The sequence below is a fragment of the Sorex araneus genome, chromosome 4 (assembly GCF_027595985.1).
Source record: "Sorex araneus isolate mSorAra2 chromosome 4, mSorAra2.pri, whole genome shotgun sequence".
Lineage (NCBI taxonomy): Eukaryota > Metazoa > Chordata > Mammalia > Eulipotyphla > Soricidae > Sorex > Sorex araneus.
The window spans coordinates 214,015,807-214,037,489 of record NC_073305.1 but is presented as its reverse complement, the minus strand read 5'-3'; the positions used below and the strand labels follow the sequence as shown (position 1 = coordinate 214,037,489).

The 21,683-nt window shown below is 62.5% G+C and overlaps 1 protein-coding gene across 1 annotated transcript in view; it reads left to right on the top strand.

The window, feature by feature from the left end:
• The window catches only part of XYLT1 (xylosyltransferase 1), a 186,323-nt gene extending 165,286 nt beyond the window's left edge, over positions 1-21,037 (top strand). The window contains exons 7-12 of the mRNA XM_055134452.1: positions 2,392-2,608; positions 5,110-5,286; positions 6,471-6,733; positions 10,458-10,653; positions 13,794-14,127; positions 15,875-21,037. Coding sequence (XP_054990427.1) covers positions 2,392-2,608; positions 5,110-5,286; positions 6,471-6,733; positions 10,458-10,653; positions 13,794-14,127; positions 15,875-16,197 — 1,510 coding nt within the window. The 3' untranslated portion in view covers positions 16,198-21,037. The remainder of the gene's footprint in view (positions 1-2,391; positions 2,609-5,109; positions 5,287-6,470; positions 6,734-10,457; positions 10,654-13,793; positions 14,128-15,874) is intronic.
• The last annotated feature ends 646 nt before the right edge of the window (positions 21,038-21,683 follow it).

The following is a 21,683-nucleotide window of genomic DNA, read 5'->3' as shown; positions in this document are numbered from 1 at the left end:
ACCTTCCAAGGTGAATGTGCAGGGGCGGGAAAATCAATCCTCAGCCCCAAAACTGCTGGTTCCTTTGGCCTGCGAGGTACCCAGACTCTGGGCCTCAGCCCCCACGGCCCGAGCCCGGCCTGAGTTCCTGCTTCTCCCCCCTCCCCACCCCCTGCCCACCTCCACCCTGGAACTTGGCGGAGACCCTGGGGAATGGTCGTCTCTATTTCCTCATAATTAACCAGGGCACGCGCCCGCAGCTTCTGTGCGTCTGAATGCGGTAAATACAGCAGCCAATCTCCCGGCCCCATGAATATTTCAGTTCGGAGATTACTGCATAAATATTGGATTTAGCTATGATGGCCCGGGACAGGGCATTAAAATTGCAGGACGGTGCTATTATCCCGTCTGACGGAACGCGGAATTTGAAAGCTGCCCTCTGGAAAGAAAAAGTGTCCGACCCCTTACACCTCTATATGATTTTTCTCCCTTGCTCTCGCTGTCTTCCTTCGTCTTGGACCTACATGGTGGCAAATTTTAAGAGATAAAGACAGACAAGTGCTCGTGGTGTAATTCGCACCCACCAGCCAGGGTTGGTTATCAGTTTCCTAAACGTAGAGGGATTCTTCTGTGTCTAGTCTTTTTAGATTTTCAACTGAGATAAAATTTGTTTACAAGGGGCTGGAGCGATAGCACTGCGGGGAGGGCATTTGCCTTGCACGCGGCCGACCCGGGTTCGATTCCCAGCATCCCATATGGTCCCCTGAGCACCACCAGGAGTAATCCCAGAGTGCAGAGTCAGGTGTGACCTGACTGACCTGAGCATCGCCGGTGTGACCCAAAAAGCAAAGAGAAAAAAAAATTCGTTTACAAAACCAGGTGTGTTGGGGAGGGAGGACAGTTTTGCACCACTTCAGAATAAGTCACCCCACGCCAGTCCTTTGGGCCCACACGCCCCCTCCCGCAGCCCCCACCCCCTCCCTCTGCTGAGCTGGCTCAGACAGTTTGTCTCAAACTCTGGCCCCTCGAAACACGTCCACCTTACCAACTCCCGGGCCTCCGTGGAAAGGCCAATCCTGCCCTTTACTAGAGCTATTGTTTTTTTTTTTATCTGCATCTGCGTGACTGTCTCTGGGGGAAACATTCTGACTTTAGTAAGTGGAAGTAAAGGCAATTGCCATAGGCAGCAATTCCACTTGGAGGATGTTTATCCAAAAACAATGAAAACGTGAACTTGAAAAGTTCTATAGACTCTGATGCTTATGTATTTTGGGGGCTTTTTTTTTCCTTCTTGGTGGTGCCAAGGTCTCGCACCCATTGATCATCACACTATTTTAAACAGCTAAGCCGTGGAAGGCATGGAACGCCCACAGGTGGATGCTGGGATCAAGAAGATTGATGCCAGGGGCTACCGTTGGGTCCTAAAATAGATAGAAACCCGCCACTCGAAGTCAAATTGAAAGGAGCTGGAGGGAATGAGGCAAAGTGATAAAGTAACATAATAGGAGACTAACACCTAAGGATAGCAGAGATAAGGGCCAGGAGGATCACTCCATGGCTTGGAAGACAGTCTCACGTGCCGGGAGAAAAGGCAGCTGGGATAGAGAAGGGACCACTAAGTCAATGATGCTTAGAGGGCTCGCCCGGGATGGGAGATGCGTGCTCAAAGTAGACTATGGACCAAACATGACGGCCGCTTAGTACCTGTATTGCAAGCCATAGCACCCAAAAGGGAGAGAGAAGGAGAAATGTGTCTGCCACAGAGGCAGGGGGTGGGGAAGGGGTGAGGGATCGGTGGTGGGAGGGATACTGGGAACACTGGTGGTGGAGGATGGGCACGGGTGGAGGGATGAGTAACTGATCATTGTATGACTGACACGTAATCACGAAAGTTTATAAGTCTGTAACTATAGCTCACGGAGATTCATTAAAAAATAAATAAATAAAATTATTAAAACAACAACAACAACAGAAAGAAAGAAAGAAGCTGACAGTGGGAATAAAAAGTATTGACTGATTTCACCCGTGAGGGCAAAAATCAGGGGCCAGAATGGGCAGGGGCCAGAGCGACAGGACGTTGGGGAGGGCGTTTGCCTTGCACGAGGCCGACTTGGGTTCGATCTCCGGCATCCCAAATGGTCCCCTGAGCACTGCCAGGAGTCATTCCTGGGTGCAGAGCCAGGAGAGACCCTGAGCACCTCCAGGGGTGACCCAAAAAGCAACAACCAAAAGCAGAGGGGCTGGAGAGAGCAGACGGACGGGTCAGGGCTCAAGCCTTGCGGGTACTTGAGGGGGGCCCCAAGCGTGGCAGGGGACAGCGGGTCGCCCCTGCACTGTAGGAATCAAACCAGCCGGAGCAGCGACCCTCCGTGGGCTCCGGCACCCGCGCCCAGCTCTGCGCCCTCCCCGCAGGTTCATCCGGAAGCAGGGGCTGGACCGGCTCTTCCTGGAGTGCGACGCGCACATGTGGCGCCTGGGGGACCGGCGCATCCCCGAGGGCATCGCCGTGGACGGCGGCTCCGACTGGTTCCTGCTGAACCGGAAGTTCGTGGAGTACGTGACCTTCTCCTCCGACGACCTGGTGACTCAGATGAAGCAGTTCTACGCCTACACGCTCCTGCCAGCCGAGGTGAGCCTGCGGTGGGGAGGGGGCGTGGGGACCCCGCGCCCGCGTCCGCCCCCGGGGGTCAGGTCGCAGCTCCTAGGGGCACCCCCGCCCCCTCCCCGCCCTGGGAGTCCCCTGCAGGCCGCCTGGAGCGGACACCTCTGTTGCAGAGGGAGGCAGGAAGGGCAGAAAAAGCAGGGAAATGTAAAATAATAATAATAATAAATAATTCAGTGTCCTGTCAAGAAACAAACCAGGTTCCGTTAGAACAAGACACTTCCGGTCATTCCCGAAGGAAGGCCACGGCGAGCTGGCCCCCAGCCCATGTTCCAGCAGAGAGTTGGGGGCACATAGTTGACACCAACGCACATTCCAGCCCTGAGCGGACACCCCCACGGTGTAGACGGAAGCCCCCTGGCCCCTGCCATTACGGCATCCCACTTTTTCCCACCAGAATAGTTTTTTTTTTTTTTTCCTTTTGGGTCACACTCGGAGATGCTCAGGGTCACTCCTGGCTCTGCACTCAGGAATGACTCCTGGCGGTGCTCAGGGGACCCTAGGGGATGCCGGGGATCGAACCGGGGTTGGCCGGACGCAAGGCAAACGCCCTCCCCGCTGTCCTATCGCTCCGGCCCCCAGAACACTTTTTCTCACTTGCCATGCCAGTGTCCTTGTCCCCTTGACCCAGCAGACCCTTGGGGTGGCCTCCTGGGTCCTACCGGGATTCCCCGGGGCTTCTGCTGGGTGGGCACAGCCCCACCCCCCGCCCCTGTGCCTGCAGCCATGGTGGCCGAAAACTGGAGCACTTTCCCCGGGAGCAGTGGGGGGGTGTCTGCCGCCCCTCCTGGGGGTCCTTGTCACCCCTCCCAAGGCTGCATTCATCCTTGCCGAGCAGAAGGGCTGGGGCAGCTCCGGGGGTGCTGATCCCAGTCCTGAGAGCCCACCCTCTTGACCGTGTCCCCCCACCTCACCCCGTCACTTGGGGGATCTGGCTGTAGATGGAGGGATGAGGGGAGGGTGGACGCCCTGTCCACTGGGGGTGACGCTGCGCCAGCCCGAGTTGGAGCAGAGCCCCGGCCTGCCCCCGGCCTCTCACTCAGCGCCGGGCGGGGGCTTCCTTTAGTTCACCTTCCTCTCCGTCTCCAGCTTCCAGAAGCTCCGGAAGGGGCTGGACCCCTGCAGCCCCCGACACGGCCCTGCACTCCCCACCCCTAGCTGGGAGGACATTCCGACTGGACACTGGCCCCCCTGGCCTGTTTCCATGTGCCTCCCCGGGGCGGGGGCGTGCCAAGCCCTGGGGGGCTCACCCCCCCCACCCTGACAGGCTTCTCACTCTTTGGCACCCATCAGATCATTGACTTCCCGTCCTCTCTCAGCAAAGTCACCTGTTCTCTCCCTCCCAGCCTCATTCATTATGCAGGTGACGTCCGTCCCCCTCTGCGGGACATGGCGCCATGGGAAGCGGGGTCCTTCTCCGCACCCCGATGCCAGGGGGAGAGTGGGCACCCGCTGTGTGGGCTGCAGAGGTGCCCGCCTGTGACCCAGCTTCCTGGGCGCGGGCCTTAGCCCCCCCTTCCCCCAGGAAGGCCAGCAGGAATGCCCACGGGGCGCGTGCAGGCCCCCTCTGCCAGCCGGCCACTGCGAGGAGAGGTCAGGTGCGGCGAGGGGGTCTGGGGCAGCGGGCGCGCACACGTGGCTGTGCTCCTCTGCCCAGCCCCGGCGGGCACAGGGCACTCACAGTGCTCCCTCCTCTCTGCCGGGCCCTCCTCCTCGCTCACCACCTCTCAGAGGCGAGTCTCAGAAGTCTGAGGCCGGGCTGGGGGGGTCTCTGACCTCTGACCTGGGAGCAGAGAGGAGGGCGGGCTGCAGGTCAGCGTGCAAGGGGTGCTCTCTCTCCTCTCCCCCTCTCCTCTCTCTCTCCCTCCCTCCCTGTCTCTCCTCTCTCTCTGTCCTCTCCCTCTCTCCATCTCTCTCTTCTCCTTACTCTCTCCTCTCTCTCTGTCTCTCCTCTCTTCCTCTTATTTTCTTCCTCTTTTCCTGTTTCTCTCAGTCTCTATTTCTACCTCCATCTCTCTCCTCTCTGTGTGAATTTCTTTTCCTCTGTCTCAGTATTTGTTTCTACCTCTTTCTCTGTCTCTGTCTCTCTCTGTCTCTCTGTCTCTGTCTCTGTCTCTGTCTCTCTCTCTCTCTCTCAGCATCACTGAGTCTGTCCTCTGCTGCCTCTCTCTCCCTCCCAGGCGAGGTCATTTCATGGATGAGAGTGGGGAACACGCAGCCCCCCGCCCCACACCTCTGCCCACCCGTCTGTCCTGTGACCGCCCTCTGGCTCTGGCAGGGGGCACTGGGGGGCCTTTCATCCTGCGCTGTTCCCGTTGTCGACCCCCGTGAGGGACTCCCCCCTGCCCAGCAGACTGGGGCGCCAGGGGCCGGGCCCGGACGTGTGGGAGACGCAGCGCGGAGCGGGCGGGTCTCGGGAAGGGCCTGCGGGAGCGGCGCGAGGGTTCAACCGGCCCCTGTCCCCGCAGTCCTTCTTCCACACGGTGCTGGAGAACAGCCCCCACTGCGGCACCATGGTGGACAACAACCTGCGGGTCACCAACTGGAACCGCAAGCTGGGCTGCAGGTGCCAGTACAAGCACATCGTGGACTGGTGCGGCTGCTCGCCCAACGACTTCAAGCCGCAGGACTTCCACCGCTTCCAGGTACGGCCCGGGACGCCCCGCCCCGGCCCCGCCCCGGCCCTCCCGGCCACGCCCCGCCCCCGTCCGCCCCGCCCCAACCCGGCCCCGCCCCGCCTCAGCCCCGCCCCGCCCCCGTCCGCCACGCCACGCCCCTGCCCCGCCCCGGCCCCGCCCCACCGCAGCCTCCTAGGGACGTTTGTGCTCTACCTACTCGCCGCTGTGGTTCTGTTTGGATGACATTAATGCAACAATATACTTTATCATATTATTCCGCTATAGTCAAATAATAGGGGCTGGAGCAAGAGCACAGCAGGGAGGGCGTTCGCCTTGCACACGGCTGACCCGGGTTCGATTCCTGGCATCCCATAGGGTCCCCCGAGCACTGCCAGGAGTTATTCTTGAGTGCGGAGCCAGGAGGAACCCCCTGAGCATCGCCGGGTGTGACCCAAAAAGAAAAAAAAAAGAAATGAATAAAGGGTTGGGCAGGTGGGGCGAGGGGTGAGGCGGTCGCCTTGCACACTGCTGGGTTCAATCCCTGACACCGCATTTGGGTCCCCGAGCACCACCAGAAGTGATCCTGAGTACAGAGCTAGGAGTAAGGCCTGAGCACTACCCAGGGGAACCCTGAGTCCTCGGGGCGTGCAGATTTCCTCAGCCCGGGCGCGTGGGTGGGGATGCCAGAGTGTGCCCGCATCTGGGTGAACAGCGGTGCTGGGAGGCGGTTGGGAGTGGTGGGGACTGTGGCAAGCTCTGGCCTCCCCCAGGGGACAGTTGTGCCTCTGCTCCAGCCAGGCCAGCTTGCAGCAGCGTGAGGCGGGGGCGGGGGCTGTTTCCGCTTAAGGAGCCGTTAGGAGCCAGATCCGCAGCTGTGTGCAGATTGCCCACTGGCCACAGTGCAGCTTTAAAACCGTGCCGGGGGGCTGAGATCCACCCCTGGGCTGGGTTTGCCCCGGACCTCAGGTAAAGGGTCCCGAGATCCGTCACCGGGCACGGGGTTCACTGAAGCGACAGTCGGACGGTGCCAGCTCCACTCCCTGCCCCACCCTCCCCCGCCCTCCTGCTGGGTAACTGTTCAGACGCCTTCCAGACAGCGGCTCCCTGACTCCCTGTCCGGGCTGGGAGGTGGGTCCTGACAGGAGACCCCCGACCCAGGCAGACCCCCCCACCCACCTGCCTGACTCGCCCCTCCCTCCCGCCGAGCGCAGCAGACGGCTCGGCCCACCTTCTTCGCCCGCAAGTTCGAGGCGGTGGTGAACCAGGAAATCATCGGGCAGCTGGACTCGTACCTGTACGGGAACTACCCGGCGGGCACCCCGGGCCTCCGCGCCTACTGGGAGAATGCGTACGAGGAGCAGGACGGCGTCCACAGCCTGAGCGACGTGGCGCTGACCCTGTACCACGCCTTCGCCCGCCTGGGCCTGCGCAGGGCCGAGTCTTCCCTGCACAAGGACGGGGAGAACAGCTGCAGGTGAGCCGGGGGAAGGGGGGGGGGAGGGGGGCGGCGGGCACAGGGCCGGGCGCATCCTCCCACTCCCCTCCTCCTCCTCCTCCCCTTCCTCCTCCTCCTCCTCCCCTTCCTCCTCCTCCTCCCCTAGCTCCCCTCCTCCTCCTCCTCTTCTCCCCTTCCTCTTCCTCCTCCCTTACCTCCCCTCCTCCTCCTCCTCCCCTTCCTCTCTTCCTCCTTCTCCCCTACCTCCTCCTCCTCCCCTTCCTCCTCCTCCTCCCCTAGCTCCCCTCCTCCTCCTCCTCTTCTCCCCTTCCTCTTCCTCCTCCCTTACCTCCCCTCCTCCTCCTCCTCCCCTTCCTCTCTTCCTCCTTCTCCCCTACCTCCCCTCCTCCTCCCTTACCTCCCCTCCTCCTCCCTTACCTCCCCTCCTCCTCCTCCTCCCCTTCCTCCTTCTCCTCCTTCTCCCCCTCCCCTTCATCCTCTTCCTCCTCCTCCCCCTTCCCTCTCTTCCTCCTCCTCCTTCTCCCCTTCTTCCTCCTCCCCTTCATCTCCTCTTCCTCCCCTTCATCTCCTCTTCCTCCTTCTCCTCCCCTTCTTCCTCTCCTCCTCCTCCTCCTCCTCATCCTCCTCTTCCTCCTCCTCCTCCTCCTCCTCCCCTTCCCTCAGCTAAAGGACTCCTGAGACCCCTAACCTGGGCATGCCACCTACTGAACCAACATTTAAATGCCCCCAGGGGCTGGGGGTGGGGGTGGCCCTTAGCCCTCCGGCACATGGACCAGCCCCTGAGCTCAACCCCCCCCATACTAGAGGGCAGCGTCCTCCAGAGCCTATAAATACCAACAGGTCAGGAGGGAAGGCATGTGGGAGCAAAGGTCAGCAGTGCCAGGTGGGCGGTGGCGTGGCCCGGGAGACCTCTGCCGACAGACATGCCCCCAGAATGGCTGCAGAGCCAGCAGGGGCCCCGCAGACGAGGCCCTCGGAGGGGACGGAGCTTAGCCCAGCCCTGAACACACAGCACGGGCAGGAGAGACGGGCCAGCGGGTCCAGCGCTCTCCTTGTGTGCAGCGACCAGGGTGCGATCCCCAGCACCTGTCGGTCTCCTAAGCCCCTCGGCATGACCCCTGAGCTCCAGAGCTGGGGGGGATCCCTGAGCACTGTCGGGTATTGCCCCAAATAAGAAAAAAAAAAAGCCAACTATAAGAATGTTCTCTTGGCGGGAAAGCTGGGGCAGGCGTGAAACCAGCCCCTTGTGGGGCCCAGCAAGGGTCCCCTGGACAGTGCAGACGGCTCTGAAGATGGTCCCGGTGGCGGGGAGATGGCCCTGGGGAGGGCGAGGGGGCAGGAGGCGGGCTCTGGGGACGGCCAGGGCCTGAAGGGCAGCGGTCACGACGCGTGGCGCCCTCCCTGGGCGGCCCCCAGCGCCCTTCCCAAGGCTGCCTCTGACCCCGAGCTTGGCTGCTTCCCGTCGTCCCCCGACCCTCCGACCCGCCCCTCCGACGGGACCAGCACAGAGGGCGGAAGTGTCTGTCCCCACTGGGCCAGGGAACAAACGAGCCCCCAAGCCCTGCTCGGAGCCAACGCACCTTCCCAGGCGGCACTCAGTGGGCCTGAGGGTCTCCCTGGCCTCGGGGACATTTGCAGCTGCCCCGGGTCACCCGGGAGGGCTCTGTGGCTCCCACTGGTGTGGTTTCCACAGAGACGATGCAGAGAGCTGGGCCCTCCCCCCACCCCACCCCCCAGGCCTGCTCCGGAGCTGATCGCCCACCAGCAGGGGCTAGAGGCAGCTGGGCCAGAGGGAGGGTGGTTTGGTGTTTCCTTGCCCAGTGCAGAGCCGAGCAGAGGCCTGAGAATTTCTCCCCAGCCCCCGGGCACGCCACTGGCCAGAGACCGCTTCAACGCGGATGGGCGCGGGGCTGGAGCGATAGCACAGCGGGTAGGGCATTTGCCTTGCACGGGACAGACCCGGGTTCGATTCCCAGCATCCCATAGGGTCTCCTAAGCACTGCCAGGGAGGGGTAATTCCTGAGTGCAGAGCCAGGAGTGACCCCTGTGCATCGCCGGGTGTGACCCCCTCCCAAAAAAAAAAGAGCAATAGGGACGGGCGCTTCCCTAACCATCGTCCTAGCACATGCAGACTTCAGCTCCCACCCGGGCCTGCTGCGGGGACTCAGTCCCCCAAGGCTGTGATTAAGGCATCAGGCACCCTCTGCAATTTACACATTGCGGAAGGCAGCTTCTGATTGTGCATTTGTGAAGGACAAAGAACCGGGCTGACCCAGGGCTCCTCCTCCGTCCTCTCTGCATCTCTGCACCCCTCCCCCCATCCCAGGCCTCCCTTCCAGAGAGCCTTTCCCAGGCCAGTCCTGCTTCTCCCGGCTGCCCCTTCCTGCCCACTCGTGCCTCGGGGACAAGGATCTGTGCAGAAGCTCCCGATGGTGTGTGAGGTCTGTGATTTTAGGGGAGGACAGAGAGTGTGTGATCAGGAATACCTTTCATTCTTTATTTTTGGGGGGTGGAGGTACCGGCGGTGCCCAGGACTTACTCCTGGCTCTGTGCTCCGGGATCACTCCTGGAGAGGCTTGGGAGGACCCTCTGGGGGGTGACTGTGTGCAAGGCAAAGACCCTCCCTGCGGTACTACCGGTCTGGCCCCAGGACAATCTTTTTGCTAAAGTTGGGTGGTTGACATCAGAGAGCACCCTGAAGAGGAGAGAGAGAGAGAGAGAGAGAGAGAGAGAGAGAGAGAGAGAGAGAGAGAGAGGAGAGGGTGAGGAGAGGGTGAGGAGAGAGAGGAAAGAGAGAAGAGAGAAAGGAGAGAGGAGAGAGAGAAGAGAGAGAGGGGGAGAGAAAAAGGACAGAGAGGAGAGAGGGGAGAGAGGAGAGAGGAAAGAGGAAAGAGGAGAGAGAAGAGAGGGGAGGAGAGAAGAGGGTAAGGGAGGGGAGAGGGGAGGAGAGGGAGGTGGGGGGAGAGAGAGAGAGAGAGAGAGAGAGAGAGAGAGAGAGAGAGAGAGAGATTCCAAGAAGCAGTTTTGCTCAAGGATGTAGGGATGTGTGATGCGGCATTAATTACTTAGAAGTGGGAAAGAAAAGTTCACTGCTTGGTTCAAAGTGACTCGCAGGAGGATAGAGTGTGCGCGCCCTCGGGTGAGCACCCGTTTACGGAGCCTCTCCAAGGCGTGCTGACGCTCAGAGGGAGCAGAGAGCAAGTGCAGGCTGGAACCCGCGCCTGGGAGATTCCTGCAGGCAGGACCGTCGAGGTCAGCATGAGCGAGGGGGGAGCTGTGGCCCCGTGCTGCTCCCCAGAGGATCGATTCACTGTGTGCCGGGGGCCGGAGAGGGAGTACAGTGGGTAGGGCATTTGCTTTGCACGCGGCTAATCCGAATTCACTCCCTGAGCGATCCCCGAGCACAGTGCCAGGAGTAAGCCCTAAGCACAGCTGACTGTGGCCCCCAAAGTAAAACAAAAGTGGTCTGGTGCTGCCTTACCTGCGGAGCAGCCACCAGGGTCATCTTTCCCGTGAGGTCATCATGTGTGATGCTGGGACAGGGCGAAGCTGACCATAGGCGTCGAGACGGGAGGTGTCCGGGACGCAGCCTGCAGGGAAACGGCCAGTTCCAGAGGGCAGTGGCCAGCTCTGGGGCAAACCAGATGGTTGGGGGGAGCCGGGCCAGCCTGGTGGGCAGCCCCCAGGCACCCACCTGCTGTCCCTCCCCCGAGAGTGGGCCTGACTGTCTTCCTCCTCGCAGGTACTACCCCATGGGCCACCCGGTCTCCGTGCACCTCTACTTCCTGGCCGACCGTTTCCAGGGCTTCCTCATCAAGCATCACGCCACCAACCTGGCCGTGAGCAAACTCGAGACGCTGGAGACGTGGGTGATGCCCAAGAAGGTCTTCAAGATCGCCAGCCCCCCCAGCGACTTCGGGAGGCTGCAGTTCTCCGAGGTGAGAAGCCGGGCCCCGGCCCGGGGTCCCCCAGTCTTGACGCCTGAAAGGCGAGGGCCCGGGGCGGCCCCCGAGGGAAACCCACACACGCGCCTGGAGGAGGGTCTCCTGCCCCCACCCCCGGGAACCTTGCAGGGGGCAGGAGGAGAGGGACGCCCTGGGGACTGGTCAGCCTCCGGCCACACCAGCCTGCGTTGGGGATGGAACCTCTGTCCGTCCTAGCCCTCGGCCCCTCCTGGACCCCCACAGACGAGAACAATGTCCCGTTCCCCAGTGAAGTCACCGCATTAGACCCAGTCACGGTTTGGAGAACCGGGGTAGAGGGAGACACGGTGGTTTCCTGGACCCCGTAGGAAGTGGGAGAGCTCAGAGGTGAGCCCAGGAGCCAGGGAGAGTTCGGGAGACGGGGGCCCACCCATGCACACGGTCCCCGAGTCCCGTCCCAGGCACCACAGGAGCCCGGGGGTCCCCACACATCTCCCAACACCACTGGATCTGAGCAGTGAACTGTCTAGCCCCGTTGGCCAAGTGTGACCAGGGGTAGCCTTGGACCTCTCTGAGCACTGTTTTTTGAGTACCCTCCAAAAAAGGAAATCCCAGGGTCTCAGGATGCAGATTTTGTGCCTAATGTGCTGTTGTCTCCTCAGCACAGGGTTGAACTCAGAGCAAGCTCCAGGTCACAGCAGATGGGTGGACAGATGGGTGGACAGGCAGATGGATGGTGCCTGGGTACGCTGCGTGAGTGGACAGTGGGCGGGTGGGGAAGCAGATGGACGGATGGTTGAACAGGCAGGGGGGTGATGGACGATGGATAGGTGGGTGGTTGGGTGAATGGATGGATTGGTACCTGGATGGGGGATGGGCGGTGGATGGATGGGTGGGTGGATGGATGGATGGATGGATGGATGGATGTGTGTGGGTGGGTGGATGGGTGGGTGGGTGGATGGGTGGGTGGGTGGATGAGTGGATGGGTGGGTGGATGGGTGGGTGGATGGGTAGGTGGATGGATGGATGGATGGATGGATGGATGGATGGATGGATGGATGGATGGAAGGAATGGGTGGATGGTGGGTGGATGGATGGGTGGGTGGATGGGTGGATGATGGATAGATGGATGGATGGATGGATGGATGGATGGAAGGAATGGGTGGGTGGATGGGTGGATGATGGATAGATGGGTGGATGGGTGGGTGGATGGATGGATGGATGGATCGATTGATCGATGGGTGGGTGGGTAGATGGGTGGGTGGGTGGGTGGGTGGGTGGTTGGATTGGTGGTTGTATGGATGGATGGATGGACGGATAGATGGATGGACGGGTGGATGGATAGATGAGTAGATGTTAGATGGGCAGAAGGACGATGGATAGGTAGATGGTTGGAGGAATGAAAGGATGGGTACATGGGCGGATGGATGGATGGACGGTCAGAGAGGCAGAGAGATGATGGATGATGGATGTAGATTTTGGATGAATGGACGGTTGGTAGATGGACGGGTAGTCAGATGAATGGGTGGATGGGTGAGCAGTGGGGGAGGTGGGTGGGTAGCTGAATGGATAGACTGTTACATGATCAGGTGGATGGACAGATGGGCGGACAAGCCGGTGGGTGAGGGTGTCGGTGTACAAACAGGTAGATTCCCGATGGCATGCAGTTCCCTTTCCCCAGTACAGCATCCACTATTGCTTCTTTCTCTGACGGGGGCAGACTTTATCCCAACCCGCCCTCCGGGGCAGAGGCCCTTCACGGTCCGGCTTCCTCCGCGCCATCCTCCCCACACACGTCACGCTTCCCACGTGCCGGGACGTTCCTGCCTGAGGCGTGGCACGTGCCCACGGACCCTCCTGCCGACCCCGGCCCCCGACGACTCTGCACTTGTCCTTCCGATGTCTTCCCAGAGGGTGCCCATGCGCCCCGGCTCCCTGCGGGGGCCACATCCATGCACACACCCCCGAGCCGGCTCCCCCGTCCCCGTTCCACTGCTGCCCTTGACTTCCACTCCCTGAACGCCATGCGGGGTCCTCTGGTCTCCGGGCTGGCAGCTGGTCTCCAGCAGCGCGTCTCCGGGCAGAGTGATAGCCACTGAGGGAATGGGCGAGCACTCCACAGCGAGTCCTCAGGAGACACTGCCTTCCACAGCCAGACTCGGCCCCACCAAGCTGGCAGCCGTGCTCGCCTCCTACACCGGGACCCACCTGCTCAGGGACCCCAGGCCTGTCCTCCCCCAGCTCCCTGCGGCCCGGCCACTCGCCCCAGGCCCTCTGAACCAGTTTCCGGTCGAGGTGGGATGGGCGCTGCCTAGGAGGCCTCGGCCACAGTTTACAGGGACCCTGGACGGGGAAACAGGGCTCTGGTGAGGCCGGCGGGGGCAGGGAGGGCATTGAATGTCCCGTTCCGGCTGCCTGGTAGCTGGACTCCCTCGAGTAGCGGCCTGCCAGGAGGTGACCGGGCGCCTCAGCTGGTGACAGAGATGTCCCCCGTGCCCCGCTAGTGGTGGGCAGAACCCTGCTGGAGATCCAGTCCACCCTGGTGCAAAGCAAACAGCTTTTTTTTTCTTTTTGGGGTCACACCTGGCGATGCACAGGGGTCACTCCTGGCTCTGCACTCAGGAATTACCCCTGGCGGTGCTCGGGGGACCATATGGGATGCTGGAAATCGAACACGGGTTGGCCGCATGCAAGGCAAACGCCCTCCCCGCTGTGCTTTCTCTCCAGCCCCCGGTCCCCCCTGGGCTCGGGACCCCCCAGCTCTGGGGAGCAGTGTCGGTCTCCCAGGGGAAGCCTTGGGCTTGAGTCTTCCCCCCTGATGCCTCACTCAGGAGATGACGTCAGCGCGACTGGCCGGCGAGGCCACTGGGGTGGGGGCGGGCGGAGCCTAGGGTCTCGCAGCACCGGCCATGGGGCTGAGCCCCTGCAGTGACCAGTGTGGACGCTACCTACCTTCAGCCAGGCCAGAGGAGAGGGGCCGGCCACCACCGAAAGAGTCCCCGTGTGCTGGTCAGTGAGCAGAGGCCAGTGAAAGGGCCACATGACGCTCACATGGTAGGACCCGCTGTCAGCCCCCACCCCTGGCCTTTCTGGGTCCAGCATCTGTGACCTTGCCCCCCGACCCCCACCCCCACCCCTACCCCACCCCGCTCCAGGTTGGCACTGACTGGGACGCCAAGGAACGGCTCTTCCGCAACTTCGGGGGTCTCCTGGGGCCCCTGGACGAGCCGGTGGGCATGCAGAAGTGGGCCAAGGGCCCCAACGTGACGGTGACCGTGGTCTGGGTGGACCCCGTCAATGTCATCGCCGCCACCTACGACATCCTGATCGAGTCCACGGCTGAGTTCACCCACTACAAGCCCCCCCTGAACACGCCGCTGCGGCCCGGCGTCTGGACGGTGAAGATCCTGCACCACTGGGTGCCCGTGGCCGAGACACGCTTCCTGGTGGCCCCGCTGACCTTCTCCAACAGGCAGCCCATCAAGCAGGGTGAGTGGCCCCCGCCCGGCCCTGCCCCCGCCTCCACCACTGGCCTCCTCACTGGCACCTCCCTGCCCGCTGGCCCCACCCCCCAGGACGAGTACACGGTTTTTTTTTTTTTTTTTGCTTTTTTGGGTCACACCTGGTGATGCACAGGGGTCACTCCTAGCTCTGTGCTCAGGAATTACCCCTGGCAGTGCTCAGGGGACCCTATGGGATGCTGGGAATCGAACCCGAGTCGGCCGTGTGCAAGGCAAACGCCCTACCCGCTGTGCTATTGCTCCAGCCCCGAATACAGAGTTTCGTCCTTGTCCCAGTCACGGCCGCCAAGAAGGAAGATGCCCCGAGGGAAGCTGTGCCCTCCCCGGACAGCCCTAGCTGGTCGGGCCCTAGGAGTGGGGGATAGGGTTCTCTCCGGGGAAAGTGCCCCCCACCCCACCCCCGGCCCCATCTCAGACCACCAACACACTCCAGGGGCCAGAATCACACGGATGCCCCTGGGGGTTGCGGAGTCCTGTGCTGGACTCCACAGAGGGGGTCCTGGCTGGCGGGGAGGGGCTACCTGGAGCCAGGAACGGGCGGGGGGAGCTGCCAGGTCCAGGCTGGGGGCACGAGACCTCCTGTGGTGGGCTACAGACAAGAGGGCAGAGACCGCCCAGGTCCCTCCCCGAGGGCCCCCAGTGGCCCCCCGGGTCACGGCCCGGCTCTCCTGAGGAGCGAGACGAGGAGGCAGGTGCCCTTCGCCTGATGCGCAGGGGAGGGGACCAAAGGGCCCGACCCCTGCGCCCCTGCAGGGAGCCCCCGGTCAGACCCTGACGTCCCCAGGGACCGTTTCCCTCCTGGGGTTTCATGAGAGGGAGGAACCCCCTGATTGCCCATGCCGGGAGGGGGGCACACCCCCAACCCGGGGCAGGGGGAGCATCCGTCTGATCTGGGGGACCAGCCCCCCCCTCCCACGCCTCCAGCCGGCCCCGTCAGCCACATGCCAGCGGCAGCCCCAGGACGGGACAGAGCGAAGGTGGGAGCTGTGGCAATTTGTGAAATGACTCATCAAGAGCAATTTGCGATTGACACGGCCCCGGCAATCTGCAGAGATCTGATGAGGTGGAATCGAGGGAAATTTAATTACAGAGGCGGGGCGCCCCTCCCCCCCCCACCCCGCACGAACCTGGAACCTCATTTTTTTCCGGGGCTGCCCCGGGGCTGGGGTCTCTTCCTCCTTTGGTCAGCCCTGATGTCTGTTCCCTCCCCACCGTAGTCGGTCCTGTGGCTCCACCCATTTCTGTGTCGAGGAAAACTGAGGCCCTGGCTGCCACGGGGGTGGGGGGGGGCTGGGGGCTCAGGGCAGCCCTGACTCCTGACTCCCTGCTCTGTGCTCAGCCTTGCAGACAGAGTGTGGCATGACACCAGGGACCCCTAGCCTCCCACGTCCTCCAGCCTGGAGGCACTGACCCCCCCAGCCCAGCCTACGCCCTCACCCCCCAGCCCAGCCCACCCCCACCCCCCACCTCCCACCCCGAGCCTCCTGCAGTGCTCAGCTCACATGCCGCACGGTGGCACGGGGAGTGGCCCCCAAGCCCCGTGAGCACCCCTTGGGGGTCAGCCCCTACAAGAAGGGCCGGAGGGAGTGGACACTGCCCCCTGCCGGTGGTGGAGGCCTGGGGGGCGCCGGGGAGGGGCTGGCCGCCCCCACCCCCCACCCCGCGGGCACCGTCCCCCTGACCGAGCCGTGTCCTGTTGTCCCCTTGGCTTCCAGAGGAGGCGCTGCGGCTGCACAGCGGCCCGCCCCGCAGCGCCTACATGGAGCAGAGCTTCCAGAGCCTGAACCCGGTGCTCAGCCTGCCGCTGGTGCCCGCGCAGCTCGAGCAGGCGCGCAGGAACGCGGCGGCCGGCGGCGCGGGGCTGGAGCGCTGGCTGGACGCGCTGGTGGGCAGCATGTGGACCGCCATGGACGTCTGCGCCACGGGCCCCACGGCCTGCCCCGCGCTGCAGGCCTGCAGCCAGACGGCCTGGAGCTCCCTCAGCCCCGACCCCAAGTCCGAGCTGGGGCCCGTCAAGCCCGACGGCCGGCTCAGGTAGCAGCGGGCCCGCGCGGGGACCCCCGCCCGCCTCACAGGGAGCACAGCCAGAGAGAGCGCCTGCGCCCGGGGTGCGGGGGGCGCGAGGGGGCCCCCCGGGCCTGGCCTGCTGCAGGAGGGAGGGCTGGGCCGCGGGGGCCGGGGCCGGGCTGCAGACCCCCGGCGTCCGGCCTGGCGGGGTCGCGCCTCTTCCGGCCGGTGCTGGGGCCCTGCAGGTTCCTCCTCGTACCCCGGCCGGTGCCCCCCACGCCCAGACAAGAAGGTCCCGCTTCTCACGAGCAGCAGGCGGCGGCGCGGGGTGCCCCCCGGGGGGAGGGGTCGTGCCCGGCGCACCCCCCAGCACGTCTCCCGGCCTCCCCCGAGGCCCCCAGCACCCCAAGGGCTCTGCCAAACCCAGTTCCAACAGCACTGCCCAGCCCGGGGCGCGGCCGCCAGCTGCCCTCCGGCTCGTCTCCCTGCGCCCGGGACCCCCTTGAAGACACTCTCAGGGGTCCGGCCCCAGGCAGGCTCCCAGCCACCCACCAGGGCTCCCCGGAGGAGCTGGCCCAATGACCATGAGCGTGTCCCCAGGGAGCACCCCAAGGCCCCTCCCTGGAGGTCGGAACCCCCCCCCCCCGCCCCGCAGAGAAGCGGAAGTGCCCTGGTTCCTGCAGCGGTGACCCCCCGAACCTGGGTGCCCCCACACCCGGTGCTGCTGGGGTGCCCCCACTGGCCCAGGAACCCCGGTCCCTGCCCGTTCTCGCCCCGGCCACCCGGTGGGGTCCTGCTTCCTGCACACGGAGAAGAGAGAGGCCGGGGGCGGGGGCGGGTGTTGGACCCTGAATAATATTCTTTCCCAGACCTCAAGGGTGTCCTTGGCAGGTGTCCCTGGGGGAGCCCCTCCCCCGGGGCTGAAGGCACAGCTCTGCCTGCACCTGCAGGAGGCTGTACAAGAGTGAGGGCCGCAGAGGGGCGTGGGGGGGGGGGGGCGCTGCTGCTTATTCCTGGGGGGTCGCAGTCAGATGCAAATTTTCCAGCTCGTCCATGTCCATCTCGTTAGCTACTCACTGAAGCCGCCTGTATAACCGGAAGCCACCCCCATCTCACCGCTGCGCCCTCTCATCCTCTCCCCCACTCACCCCTGCGCCCCTCCTCCTCCCCCCAACTCACCCCTGCGCCCCTCCTCCTCTTCCCTATTCACCCCTGTGCCTCTTCTCGCCCCCACTCACCCCTGCACTGCCTCCTCCTCTCCCCAACTCACCCCTGTACCCCCTTCTCTTCTCCATTCACCCCTGCACCCCTCCCCTCCCCTCACCCCTGGGCCCCTTTAGTCTCTCCTCACACACCTGTGTCTCTCTGCAGCTGCCCCAAACCCTCTGTGTCCTCAGAGGCAAGTGGCGGGTGCCCGACAGCAGGCGGGCTGTGCTTTGAGCCAAAAGCAGCCACCCGCAGGAGGCAGGGTGCGAGGGGGACATTTTCCATGCACAATTCTGATGGGCGTTGGGAACTTCCCCCCACCCCTATACCAGGCACAGGGATGCAGCAGGGGGGGCGGGCAGGGGGGAGGAGGGAGGACTGAGGGTGATCGTGCCCTGCCCCCTGCTGTGTCCAGGGTGATGGGACCAGGGGCCAGGGATGGGGGAGCCCGGCTCAGGCTAGAGAGGACCCAGCAGGGGGAGCTGGGGAGGGGGTCCTGGGCCACTGCAGTCCTGGGCCTTTCTGGAAGCCTCTGCTCACTGGGGAATCTGCCACCGCACCCCCCCGCCCCGCCCCTGCCCGGCCCCCTCCCAAAGACGGAGGTGGCACGGTGGGACCCTGGACGCATTGCTCAGCCCGTGGCTTCCTGTGCCTGCCCCCCTCCTCGGAAAAGACCAGACTCCCTCCTGGGGCACCCCCCACCCCACCCCTTCCTCTCCCAGCAGACAGGCTCCTTTGGCACCAGAACTATGCAGGGGTCTCTGGTTTGAGAAGGGGGCACAGCGGAGGGGCAGGGTCCTTGCGGCCCAGCCCAGGGTGGTCTGCGATTTTCCAGGGACCGGGGCTCAGTCCTCCCTTCTCCTGAGAGAGACTCCGGGGGTCAAGGCCTTGGCCCAGCTTCAAAGCCGAGAGCCCAGACCGTGGCGTCTGCTGGGGAGTTGAAGCCCCGGGGGGGTCTGCGAGGGGGGTGGGGGCCTAGAGTAGACTCTGGTGTTTGTCCCCGGCCACTTGGGTGGAACCTGGGCTGCGGGGATTAGAAATGGGGCTGCGGGAACCCACCCTGCCCAGACCATGTGGGAAGCAGCCCCCCAGGAGGGCAGGGCAATTTCTGGGGTGGGGGGCTGCTCTGAGGACACCCACCCCCACTCAGCTCAGCACTTATTCCTACTTGTTCCCTGTTTCTTTCATTTCTCAACCCGCGTGGAGTTGGAAGCCATCCCCAGGCAAGAGCCCTGGGGAGGGGGCAGCTGCCCTGCAGCACGGGCACTGTGCCCAGCACGCCCTGGGGACTCGGCCTGTGCCCCAAAGGCACGGGGAGGGGCGGTGGGGGGGGAGTCAGGGCAGCAGGGGTGGGGGTGGGGAGAAGAGAGCCCAGTGCCCCTCATAGCCCAGTCCACCAGCCCCTCTGCCCCCCCCCCCCAGCATGGGGGCGGGGTACACCGGAAACTGCCCTGGGCAAGGACCCCACCAACACACACACACACACCCCAGATCAAAGCCAAGCTCTGTGGGGGTCCAGGACGCTGCCACAGCAGAGGAGCTCCTGGTGGAAGGCTCTTGGGGGGGGGGGTGAGGAGCGTGTCACACGTGTCACACGGGGGCAGCTGGGCTGTCGGGTGCCCCCCGCGGGAGGGGGACCAGTCTTCCCCAGGGGAAGGAGCGGACGCTGGAATCCAGCTTTTCTTGGTGGGAAATTGTGGGTCCTGAACCTGCAGCAGCTCCCGAGTTGTCGGTTTTTAAAGTTAGGTCTGGGTCCCGCCAGCCCCTCTCCGTCCCGGCGGCTCTCAGGACAGTGCTCGCAGAGCAGGTGAGGTGCGGCCAGGGAGGAGGGCGGCCCGAGGGGTCAGCCCCAGATGGGCGGAGAAGCAGTCTGGCCTCTGGAGGCCTCAGCTGCTCTCTGGGGGGCCTGACAGCCTCGAGGTGGCGGGGTGAGGAGGGGGGTCCACGCTCCCCCGCGGGACGGCGCTCTGCTGCTTCTGCCTCAGTTTCCTCCCTCGGCCCACGGATCACCCACGGGGCTACCTCATTGTGTTTGCGGCAACGTTTACCAACCTGCTTGAGCTGGATGCACAAACTATGCAAATTCTGTCTCACTGTCTCTCTTCCTCCCAAGGATTCTTTCTTTTTAACCTTGCGAACGAGATACTGTACCGACCCCTCGCACCCCTGCACCCCCCCCTCCTCAACACCCCAGTCTGCGGTCTTTGCTCTTGCCGAGCCCCCTGCAGGGAAAAGCAGGGGTCCCCTCCCACCCGCCTTCTCGTCTCCTCCTCCACCCTGCCCCTCCGATCGCTGCTGCTTCTCCCCCCCTCACCCCTACCCCCCAAAGCCTTACGTTTCTCCTCTTTGAAATGTGGCCTTAAAATTATTTTTTGGGGGGTGGAGAGGGGGGAAGCTTAACTGCCCTCTCACCCCATGTCCACCCACCGACCTCCTGGAAGCAAGAGCATCTTCTAGAAGCTTTGTAGAGCGTCCACCTCCGGGGTCAGGGAGCTGGTTGATGCGGGCGCCCTGGGGGGTGGGGGTGTGGGGTGGGGGTGGGGAGGAGAAATCTCCTGCCCTTTATCCCGCAGGGTGGGGCACGAGGGGCCTGCTTGCTCCTGGGACCCTCGCCAGCCCTCTGGGCAGGAGCTGGCTTCGTTCCTAACTGGGGAGATCTCCCCCACACCCAGCTTTTGGCCCTCTCTGCACCGACACCCTCCCCCCCCGCCCCCCCAACAGACTTGGTGATGACATACTGCATTTAAGGGCCCGTCGGGGGGACCCACCCTGCTCTCCAGCGTTTTGCTGGAAAGAGAGCAAGCACATGAAATTGTCTCAACAGTTGGGCGGCATTTTCAGAGGAGGGGGGTCTCCCTGCCCCCCTTGAGAGGTCCTCTTTTTACCCCAGGGCTGTTGGAGGCCAAAGACAAACCCAGAATTTTCCTAGGAAATTCACTGGAATTGAGCGCACCCATCTTTGTCGTCTCTCTCTCTCTCTTTTTTTTTTTTAATACTTCTATGTTGTCAACGGCGTGGGTTCGGGTGTTTTTTAGAGCCCCTCCCCCTTAATAAGTTATTACCACCCCCCCTCATTGTTTTTTCGAAGACATGTGGTGATATAGTTTTTAAAAATAACTATTTTGTTATAGATCATAATATGCATAAAACTGTACAGAGCTATTTTGTAATGTATTGATTTTACAAAAAAAAGAGAGAATCTGTAAATAAAGTTTTAAAAAGAGAGTGATAAGAATTCAAATGGCACACCCTGAGAGATGTAGATATTTTGCTATTTATTTAAAGGAGTATTTGAAGAGAGAGCGAGCGAGCGAGAGAGCTGACATGAGCCTGTCGTCAAAGTCGCGGTCACCCTCATGCTTTCCCTGGCGGTGGCCGGTGACCGTCAGAGGCGAGGGAGCACTGCCGGCCCCGTTCTTCGTGCCCTGTTCAGTCTCTTCATTTAGCAGGAAAACAACAAACAACAACAAAATTGTGCCTTAGCCGTATTTTTTTGTCTAGGGGAGTTCGTTTCTGTCCGACGAAGCAAAATTCTTTTTGTTGCCGAAAACAGTGGATGTATTCAATACTGTATCATACCAAAAACATCGCAGGTGTACGGACATGCTGTCTCTCATTCTGTGTTTTCAGATGCAGAATTTTAAAATTAAAAAAAAAAAAGAAAAGTGAAGTCCTGTCTTTCTGAGCCACGTGGCCTGGCCATGCTATGGTGTCTGCGGCGTCTGACCTCTGCCCTCCACGTGCCTGAGCGCGCCCTTGACCCCAGGGAATCCCTCCTGCTGACTGACTCCACCTGCCACCTGTCCCCTTTGAGTCAGAGACTCGTCGTGGTTGGCTGAAATGATCACAGGCGATGATCTTAAGGCTCTTTTAAGGATAAAAATCATCTTCAGACAAAAATCATCCCTGGGATGGGGCTGGAGCAATAGCACAGCGGGGAGGGCGTTTGCCTTGCATGCGGCCGACCCGGGTTCGATCCCCAGCATCCCATAGGGTCCCCCAAGCACAGCCAGGAGTAACCCCTGAGCATCGCTGGGTGTGACCCAAAAAGAAAAAAAAAAAATCATCCCTGGGACTCCCGTATAAATAAAAAGACTTTGGGAGCCAGAGAGAGAGAGAGCACAGGAGTTAAAGTACTTGACTGCAACCAACCGGTACTTGGTCCCCAGCACTCTGATTCCCCCAGCATTATTGGGTACAAGCCTGGAGGCGCCCCCAGGCACCATCGGAGTTGCCTGGGATATGACCCAGCCCCGGCATTGAACCACTGGCCCTCCTGAGCCCTGGATGGGAGAGTTGAGCAATGAAAAG